The sequence below is a fragment of the Triticum dicoccoides genome, chromosome 2A (assembly GCF_002162155.2).
Source record: "Triticum dicoccoides isolate Atlit2015 ecotype Zavitan chromosome 2A, WEW_v2.0, whole genome shotgun sequence".
NCBI lineage: Eukaryota > Viridiplantae > Streptophyta > Magnoliopsida > Poales > Poaceae > Triticum > Triticum dicoccoides.
Genome location: NC_041382.1, coordinates 281,638,013 through 281,648,646, shown reverse-complemented (window position 1 = coordinate 281,648,646; position 10,634 = coordinate 281,638,013). Strand labels below are relative to the sequence as shown.

Here is a 10,634-nt window from a genome sequence, read left to right as displayed (position 1 = left end):
GCACGGACCGTTCCTGGCGCACACGCACGCCGGTCACCACCGTGCCGGTCACGGCTTATTCCCAACATCCTAGGTTCTACGCCGGCGTCGACGTGGTCATGGATGTCACCCTTGTCGTCGGCGTGGTCATGGAGGTGCAGCAGGTCCAAGTCAAGATCATCTTCTCCCAAGTCAGAGGCGTCCATGGCACGAGTACGCACGTGGACGAAGCTTGGGTTGGACGATGGATAGATTGACAAGAAGCGACTGAGCGTGCTGGGAAGGTGGTGGCATTTGGACCTTCGCTTGAGACTAACCCATCAATCCGGTCTCAAACCATAGTTTGCAACAGTTTTCAACCCATAAGTCTGCACCCAACCCAAACCTATCCAATCCGTTATTAGCCACAACTCAAACCGAACCAAATTGTTTGTCTATCTAAATCCAGTAGAGACCAAACTAGTGAGACCAAATCAAAAACCAAACCAAAAACTAAGTTTTGATCCAAACTATTCCCAGCCTGACATGTGCGCTTGTTGACTTTATCACTAAGTGAATCTTATTTTCTGTTCTTGTTTTTTATTTTTAGATATGGGGGAAAAAACGCAACTTACATGTTACTCATCATTCATCATCCCCTGTCCATGAGGATAGGAGCCACCGTGGCTTGTAGTTTTCTCACTATTTATTGCAGCAACTTCATAAGTCGATCAAGATTAGTCTGCAGGATTATAAGACGGCGTGCTTAGTCCGGTTAAAACACTCTGTGTTCAACAGGAAGAGAATCAAGCCAACAGCCAAATCATGAAGGAATTACGTGCCACGAAGGACAAAGGAGGCTTGATAACAATGTGGTGGCCCAAACCCACTTCTCAGAGTCCACGTGTTGTACAGGGTGCTTCATCGCCAACAAGGTTCAGAAAGAAAATATATCTTTTGAAGGAGATGGGGGCTAGACTAAGGTTTTGCCTTCATTTTAGCTTCGTCTGGCTGCTGCTCAGGAAGCCGAATAGAAGTGGAACACAAATCCATTATTAATATCAACTAGAGCAAACATTAGCCATCAGATGCCGACATAATTTTAGAGTTCACTCAGATTATGAGGATAGTCATTCTTTATAACATTATTAAAGAAGAAAAACAGGCTCATGTAACATACAAGGTACAATCCTTCAAATTCGTTTCTACTTCTCCATCAAAGCACACAAGGCTTCACCAGCGCATCAAATAAACATGGACATAAAAGGTTCGAACCAATAAGGTAAGCTACATCTGCTTGTACAGAAGAGCTTCACCGGTTTGCATTATTTCTGTGAATAAAATCAGGAAAACAGAAGTGGTGCTCATGCAGAAGCTGCCATCAGCAGCTCGCTATCAGCTCGATCGCGGATCCTCCTTTCCAGCTCAGGCCTGAAGTGCCTGATAAGACCCTGCACAGGCCATGCTGCAGCATCCCCGAGGGCGCAGATTGTGTGGCCTTCAATCTGCTTCGTCACCTCCTGAAGCATATCGATCTCTTCTAGCTTTGCATTGCCCACTTTGAGCCTCTCCATGATCATCCAGAGCCATCCTGTACCCTCACGGCAAGGCGTGCACTGCCCACAGCTCTCATGCTTATAGAAGTATGACAGTCTAGCAATCGCATCAACTACATCTGTGGATTTGTCCATCACCATAACTGCTGCAGTGCCTAATCCGGACTGTACAGCCTTTAGTGCATCATAGTCCATCAACACGTCATCACATATGTGCTTTGGCAACAAAGGAACAGATGAACCGCCAGGGATAACTGCAAGCAGGTTGTCCCATCCTCCTCTCACACCTCCGCAGTGCTTCTCGATCAATTCCTTCAGAGGTATACTCATTTCCTCCTCAACGGTACAAGGTTTGTTCACATGACCTGAGATGCAGTAAAGTTTTGTTCCCGAGTTATTCTTGCGTCCAAAACTCGCAAACCATTCTGGGCCACGCCTAAGAATTGTTGGAGACACAGCAACAGTTTCAACATTTGTGACAGTTGTGGGGCAGCCATACAGCCCAGCATTGGCAGGGAAAGGTGGTTTCAGCCTTGGTTTACCCTGCTTGCCTTCAAGGCTCTCCAGTAGGGCAGTCTCTTCACCACAAATGTAGGCACCAGCACCAAAATGTATATGTACATCAAAATCATAGCCTGACCCGCAAGCGTTCTTACCAAGAAGTCCTGATGCATATGCTTCCTGCCGAGCTTTCTCAAGGTTCAGACGCTCATTCACATATTCACCTCGAATGTAGATGTAAGCAGCTGATGCCCTCATTCCAACTCCAGCAATCAGGCAACCTTCCAGAAGCTTGTGGGGGTCATGGCGCATGATTTCCCTGTCTTTACAAGTTCCTGGTTCACTCTCATCAGCATTAACAACAAGATAAGAAGGACGTCCATCAGACACTTTGGGCATGAAAGACCATTTGAGGCCAGACGGAAAACCTGCACCTCCACGCCCTCGTAGACCTGATTTCTTCATTTCATTCACTATCCAATCTGCCCCTTTAATCACTAAATCCTTGGTTCTATACCAATCACCTCTCTTCATTGCACCTTTCAGAAAAGGGTCATGAAGACCATAGAGGTTGGTGAAAATACGATCTTCATCTTTAAGATCACCAAAGTGAGTCTTCTCTGGAGGTGGGGGTGGTGGTGGAGGCTGTGGTGTGCTTGATGTAGTAGCAGCCTGGGTGCTGAATGATCTGCCAGCAGGATGCAGGCCGGCACATGAGATAGAACTAGTAGGCTGTGCCTTTGATAGAGAATGCAAGTACTCAAGTGCAGCCTGGAACGAAGGAAAAACAAAACAAAATAAAATGAGGGATATGCCAATATTCTTAATTTGACTAGAACTATATGAGCCAATTTTAGAGTAAAGGAAGACCAATAAGGCAATGGTAATTTAAAAGGAAAGAAGGATTAATAAGGCAATGATGCCAGCAAGCAAGCTAACTCGATGTGGACGAAGTTGCACACTAGCCTTGGACAAAGTACAGAAGCAACAGCACAGCGCAGTGTGATTGTACTCCCTCTGTCAGGGTTTAGTGGGCCAGCAAGCCAAATCAGCAGGACCAAGGAACCCCGGGTTTACCACTGGTTATTAGCGGACGCTCCAGAAACCATATAATCTAATGCCTTAACTGATCCGCATTAGTAGCTACCGCACCCTTCTCACGCTTATTCCTCGCGTGCACCCCCATCTTGGCCAATTCATGGCCAATCCGAACCGAATAAGCAGCGCACGCACCAGCTGATCGTGTGTCCGTTTTAATTGAGAACTGAGCCCACCATCCCATCTATTTTGCTAACGGGTGGGAGTTAATTGCGGCGGGAAATGAACCGAATGTGGAAGGTCCAGGAAAAAGTGAAGCGTTTCCACACCTTGATTGAGGCAATGGCCTTTTAAATATGGACATGCCTATGCTGCTCACTGGCCTAATAAACCCGGACGGAGGGAGTATAACAGAAGCACTATATATGATGTGATCTAACTCATATAAATCGCAATTGTCTTACCAATTATCTGGACACATAATTACGCCTAAAAATGGGAATTGTGTGCCGAAAATTACAACAAATCCAAATGGCCAATAAATACCCTAAAATCCAATAGAAAAACTAAATTCCTGACCAGCATTATTCCACTTTGTCCTATTCAAACAAATCAGCTCAACAATCACAACATGTTACCAGGACGAACCCACAACCACTAACCAAGCAGTAGCCTAAGTTTCCCATCACCCCAGACTTGCAATGAACAAGGTCATGACAGCAGCTCTCCATAACTCCCACCACCCAAACCCAACCCCAGATCAAGGAAACACCCAAATCCCAGACACACATACATATCTGGAGTTGGAATGGGGAAAGAGGCGCTCAGGGTTGTCTACCCCCTTGGTGGCGATCTCCAGAAATGCAGAATCCTTGGCAGCCTGCACGGGTACTTCACCTGTGGCCAGCATCCAGCTGCTGCAGACCCAAACCGTACTGGCGGCGGCACAGGAGGCAGCGGTGGGCAATGTGGCGTACGGTTTTTTTTCCTCCTTCTCTGCCTCCTATTTGTTTTATGGTTGGATGGACACGACTTTGTGGGTGGGCAAGTGTGGTGCTTCGGTCTGGGGGATTTGGAGCAGACAACGTGGGATGTGTTGGACAGTACTGACACCCTGCGGACTTGGTTTGATGGTCATATCGTCATGCTTCTCTTTCTAATTTTGTGATGTGATATGATACTTATTGTTTAATCTGTTCAATCTTTTGTAATGCCTGATATCCTATATAACTAAATAGTTGAGCCGTGGTAACCTATTTATCTCAACACGCAAGCATGCATGGGAAAAGAGCCACCTCAACATGCAAACATGCATAGTAATAGGCCCACCTTAATAGTTAATACAGTGAATCTGTTCACGAAAGCGTTATTAGGCAGCGCTTAAGTGAAACGGTTCGCTTCTGCCCTAGGCGCAACTTTTAGCATTGAGCGGAAAAAAGCAAGGTTTAGCGGCTGCTTTAGCACTAAGTGTTGGTTAAGCGAGCGCTACGCGCACTTAAGCGATAAAAAAAGCGAAGCCTGGGCTACATGCGGGGGGGAAGGAGGGGGGGGGGGGTTATAAAGGCCTGCCCAAAACTGGACTGTTCGGCTAGGGATACTCAGTTAGGGAGCGACAGCAGCTCCTCTTCCTCCTCCTGGACGTCCACCCCTACTGGATCTGAATGCCGGCAGCTCGTCCTCCTGGACGTCCACCCCTACTGGATCTGAACGCCGGCAGCTCGTCCTCCTGGACGTCCACCCCTACTGGATCAGAACACCGGCAGTTTGCTTTCTTGTTCAGTTCATCAGTTGTTTGTTTCATAGTTTCATTCATTGGTCCTTGGTTAATTCCAACAGCAGGCGGCAGCAGTTTAGTGGTCTAGTGTTAGTATGGAGTCAGGAGGAGGAAATGATGGTGATGCTAGTGCAGCAGCAACGGCAGCAGAAGAGAGAGCAAAGATTATCCAAGAAGAAAAAGATCAAAGATTAAGCTGCTGCTTGGCTGCCTGAGCTGCTGCTTGGCTGCTTGAGCTGCTGCCATTTATCTTATATCTTATATGCTATTTATGCATTTATGTTTGCTGTGTGAAACTCTGCCTATGTCTTCTAGGCATAGCCGGTCCCAAGCCCGGGTAAAGGAGGAGGGTTGTGATAGGCTTGGCGAGCCAACGTAAAAACTAGCCAGTCTCATGGGTATGAAACCCATTTGAGCGAGAGTAGTACTAGGATGGGTGACCTCCTGGGAAGTCCTCGTGAAAGGGTTTCGTATCTAAGGGTTATGATAGGCTTGGCGAGCCAACGTAAAAACTAGCAAGTCCTTTGGGTATGAAACCCATTTGGGCGAGAGTAGTACTAGGATGGGTGACCTCCTAGGAAGTCCTCGTGAAACGGTTTCATATCTAGCCTACCCCAACTTGTTTGGGACAAAAGGCTTAAGATGGACATGGAGAGATGCTTGCTGTGTGAACCACTAAACCTTATCTATTTCAGACTCTCAGTTATCTATATGTGCTATGTTTCCTATTTTCTTTGCATACTATTCAAAAACAGCCAAATTCTGGCCAATTTAAAAAAAACGCTTAATCCCGGCTAAGCTGCCATTGCTCTAAGTTGTGGCCTTCTGCTCCGCTTACGCTTACCGCTTTTTTGAACATTGATCATATGTATCCTCAATTTTAGCCTTCATCTGCTTAATCCAAATATTCATGTTTCATACAACCAAATCCATCAAAATATATTACAACAATATCCCACAGCAACATGCAGGGTATCATCTAGTTCAACCAATTTTGGTGCGCAAGCTGTTTACAGGATTTAACTCAGATTGCATCTCTAATAAAAGCACTAGGAAAGAGAAAGAAAATGTGCATGTTACAAACCCTCAACCATTTACCAAGACTGAATCAACCCTCAAGTACAGAATCAAATACTTCACACCCTGAACTGTTGAAACTAGATGGTCTGCCCAAATGCAAGCACATCAGAGGTCACAAGTTTGAGGAATGGGCTGATTAATTTGATTAATTACTCTTTATTTTCCAGACTTAACTCTGTAGTGAAGTACATGTACAGTCTCTGAGCCCGGTGGTGCCACAGTTTTTGGTTCTCAAATTAACTCTGTCAGAAATAATTAACTGATTATTGTGGTTGTTTCAGTTTAGTAAATGGGGCTGGGCAAAAAACCTTTTCCTGTAAAACATAAAAAATTGCTATAGTGGTCATCAGGAAGTGACAAATAAATGCATCCAGATATCGGATACCCTTCCCATCATTATAAGTCTCAACTAGTGAGCAGCATAGAGTATACTGCATGAACAAAAATAAACAAAATATGGATAGATTATGGACAGTGAAGTGGAGAATGCATGATCGAACTTCATATTTGCATGTCAGTTCCTAACTTATGCACTGTAAAACAAAATAAATAAGAATCCAGTATATGGCAGCTTAGCAAAGATCAAAAAGGCATACTACTAATTCACAGACATCTAAGATAGCACTGTAAACCCAAATGCTTGGTTAAGAACAACTTATAGGATATCATTCTTATCACAGGAAAGAAACCCATCAATGGCATAGGCTATATGACTTCCAGGTTACCTACCAAAGGATTACTAACGAATTAATGCCGAGAAACAGATGATGTAACTGTAAATCTGTAACAGTGGGTCACGTGCTACAAAACCCAAGTAGTCACAAAGGAAATAAAAGTAACACTTCCAACATCTGTAACCTTTTCAATTAACACTGAAAGCTTAAACCCAAGATTATCTCTACTAAACCCATTTTATCCCTGTATGTGAGATCTTCATAAAAACATGTCCATGTTTCCCTATAAGTTGAAATGGGAAAAGCACCACTATTGTGGAATTCTGATCTCATATCCAGTAGGAAAACAATCTAGTCTAAAGAGCAAAGAATTTTTTTTCATTTTGGCAAAGGTAAGGAGAGTAGCAGATATTTTATCTTACGTGTTCCAGTGCAACAATTGACCACATGCCCCAGTCAATCAGGAAACAATGAAAACTACAGGAGATGTGTCTCATTTCATCACAAAGAACATTATTAATAAAGCTATAAGAGGAACACAACACCCATAGTGCGGTTTGATGGCACACGCATCAGAACCCATGCAAAAAGGCACAACAACCGCGACGTGAGCAACTAGTATAGAATCTACTAGTGCTGTGGAAGAAAAATAGAAAAAACAATCTGGGCTACATCAAACTACACCTGTCAAGAACATGAACTAACAGAAAACAATAGTCTCCCTCCACGATTGAAAATATATGTATAAGCAGTGTTTGTCCTGCCAAACGTCAGGCGTACTTATATACTAACCACTTGTATTTCTACAGCTGAAACAACGGACAGGGGGGCTCGTACGAGCTGCCTATGGCCACCCAACGATCTACCGCGATCTCGTCCTCACAGTTAGAAATCAAATCCCCCAAACAGATTCGAAGCAGGCAGACAACAGGCACTCTCTCCGGTTTCGGCGCCTCAAATCGGCCACTCTCTCCGTTTACATTTCCATTTGCATTTACAGACAACAGGCAGATCCAAGCGCGAACCCCGGGTGGGTATGGGGGAGGGGGGAGGAGGTGGGGTTTGTACCTTGCGACCGGGAGAGATCTCCGCCGATCTGAGCAGCGCCCACCGCAGCGCCATCTCCGCCTCCGCTTGGCCTCGAGTCCGTCGGATTTGGGGAAAAACCGGGGAGAGGCTAGTGTGGTGTGGGGAGGAGAAACGGGGCGAGCTCCAGGCCAGGTGCAGGAGGGGAACCAGCGCTCTTCGAGGCCGCGGCTGTGTGTGTGTGTGTGTGTGTGTGTGGAGTATAGCTGGCCAAATGGGCCAGCGGCCTGATAGCCCGCGTGCCCGGCCCGGCACGTGGCTAAACGGGCCGTGCCCGGCACGTGGCCCGCCTGGGGCCGTGTCTGGGCCGTGAGGCTGGGCACGCGTGCCAGCCCGGCACGGCACGCCTAGCCAGTGCACGCCCCGCACCGCACTGCAACACGTGACGGGCAGAACGAAGGAGGGGAGCGTCCAAAATTGAAAATTGGGGGCGTCTCGCACGCGCAGGGCGCAGGCGCTAGCCGCTGGCTGCCTCACTGGCTCGTTCGGGTGGGGCCGACCCTTTGCATGCGCGTGCTCCTGCAGTCCATTTGCAGCAGTACAACAATGTACACGTGAAATAAAGAAACAAAAAACTAGCGCGTGCGAGCGCGAATACGAGCACCTTGCTCGGTCGCTCGTGTCACCCGAGAGGCCAGCGTGCCAGGTGGGCCGTCGTGCCGGCCCGTGAGGCTGTTGTGCCGTGCCTGGGCCGGGGAGGCCAGCACGCGTGCCAGCCCGGCACGGCCCGTATACTAGACGTGCCTGGCCGGGCCTGGCCATGCCGGGCCGGCCCATTTGGCCAGGTATAGTATGGAGGGGGCTTTTGCCAGCTCCCGTGCTAAGGAGATGCGCCCAGCCCATGAGTCGCTGCTTCATTTTCTATTCCCCAGGCCAGGCCCATTCCCCACGGCACTCTCTCACGACAACGTGTTGACTTTCTTCTTAGTTAATGACGAAAAGAAAATTCAAGCTTGAAAATCAATTAATTTATCAAAAAAAGCTTGAAAATCAATTAAAAAGAGAAAAATAGAAGAAAATTTTAATTAAAGTCAAAAATGTTATTTTAAACAAAAATGTGAAGGATGATTAACATTCATGTATGATGTCGCAGCTTACATGCATAGACTAATGCAAAAATAAATATAAATTGTAAGTTAAATGCATGGCTTGCTTATGTGGGAGACTTAAAATGCATGGTTTAATGGGAGAGAGGCCTTAAATGCATGGCTTAGTGGGAACGCTGAGGTGGACACTTTGCATGTTGAGAGAATTGGGATCAACTTTTTAATAATAGAATATGCGTGTGTTCATAGAGGTGAGTGTATATGCATGTATGTGATCATCTTCGATTGTGTTGTGTTCAAGAAGAGAGAGTTATCATTATCATCTTGAACTGGGTGTAGACCGTTTTGTAGGGAGGGCTCTCGCGATGGCCAAGGCGCTTCGTCGATGCAACCAATGGTGAGAGATGGCGACTGCGCCAGCCTTAGAGGCCCTTGGGAGGTGCAAATAGGTGGTGGTGGGAGCACCTTCAAGCGGCCGAGGGGGGGGGGCTTCTTTGATGAGCGTGTGAACCAGAAGTGTGCCTGAGGCGGATGAGAGAAAGTGTCGGAGTTCATGGGATGAGGTCCGGGGCCATTGAAGGAGGTTGGATTGGTACTTATAGAGAGTACTTCAGCAACTGGGGTGGTGATTTTTGTCTTCTTCGAGCATTTCTTCCTCTATCTTAGTCCTAGTTCTAGCGTTAATTGGAGAAGACGGGGAGGTTGTCGATCCGAGTGGATTGATTCGAATTTCAAATAATGAGTTTTGAAGGAAATATGCCCTAGAGGCAACAATAAAGTCGTTATTTATATTTACTTATATCACGATAAATGTTTATTATTCATGCTCGAATTGTATTAACCAGAAACTTAGTACATGTGTGAATACATAGACAAAACACAGTGTCCCTAGTATGCCTCTACTTGACTAGCTCGTTAATCAAAGATGGTTAAGTTTCCTGACTATAGACAGGTGTTGTCATTTGATAAACGGGATCACATCATTAGATAATGATGTGATGGACCCATCCGTTAGCTTAGCATAATGATCGTTAAGTTTTATTGCTATTGCTTTCTTCATGACTTATACATATTCCTCTGACTGTGAGATTATGCAACTTTCGAATACCGGAGGAACACCTTGTGTGCTATCAAACGTCACAATGTAACTGGGTGATTATAAAGATGCTCTACAGGTGTCTCCAAAGGTGTTTGTTGGATTGGCATAGATCAAGATTAGGATTTGTCACTCCGAGTATCGGAGAGGTATCTCTGGGCCCTCTCGGTAATGCACATCACTATAAGCCTTGCAAGCAATGTGACTAATGAGTTAGTTGCGGGATGATGTATTAGGGAATGAGTAAAGAGATTTGCCGGTAACGAGATTGAACTAGGTATGATGATACCGACGATCGAATCTCGGGCAAGTAACATGCCGATGACAAAAGGGAATAACGTATGTTGTTGTCGTTTGACCGATAAAGATCTTCGTAGAATATGTAGGAACCAATATGAGCATCCAGGTTCCGCTATTGGTTATTGAACGGAAATGTGTCTCGGTCATGTCTACATAGTTCTCAAACCCGTAGGGTCCGCACGCTTAACGTTCGATGGCGATTTGTATTATGAGTTATGTGTTTTTGTTGACCAAAGTTTGTTCGGAGTTCTAAATGAGATCACGGACATGATGAGAAGTCTCGAAATGGTTGAGAGGTAAAGATTCATATATTGGAAGGTAGTATTCGGACATAGGAATGGTTCCAAGTGGTTTGGGTATTTTACCGGAGTACCGGGGGTTTACCGGAACCCCGCGGGGAAGTATTGGGCCTAGATGGGCCTTAGTGGAGAGAGAGAGGAGGGCCGCAAGGGGTGCCCCCCATGGCAGTCTGAATTGGACCAGGGGAGGGGGCGGCGCCCCCCTTTCCCTCTCCCTCTCCTCCTC

At 46.2% G+C, this 10,634-nt stretch overlaps 1 protein-coding gene across 1 annotated transcript; it reads right to left on the bottom strand.

The window, feature by feature from the left end:
- Nucleotides 1-1,047: 1,047 nt before the first annotated feature.
- LOC119354402 (NADH dehydrogenase [ubiquinone] flavoprotein 1, mitochondrial) lies at nucleotides 1,048-7,840 on the bottom strand. The gene is made up of 2 exons (XM_037621138.1): nucleotides 7,650-7,840; nucleotides 1,048-2,786 (listed from the first exon to the last, which is right to left on the bottom strand). The coding sequence occupies exons 1-2, from the start codon at nucleotides 7,701-7,703 to the stop codon at nucleotides 1,323-1,325; spliced, it is 1,518 nt and encodes a 505-aa protein (XP_037477035.1). The 5' UTR covers nucleotides 7,704-7,840; the 3' UTR covers nucleotides 1,048-1,322.
- Nucleotides 7,841-10,634: the final 2,794 nt, after the last annotated feature.

Bases quoted from the DNA above. Each gene is read 5' to 3' on its own strand.
- LOC119354402 (XM_037621138.1), bottom strand. From the start codon at position 7,703: ATGGCGCTGCGGTGGGCGCTGCTCAGATCGGCGGAGATCTCTCCCGGT. The intron at 2,787-7,649 runs GTACAAACCCCA...CCTTCGTTCCAG, and splicing joins AGATCTCTCCCGGTCGCAAG to GCTGCACTTGAGTACTTGCA.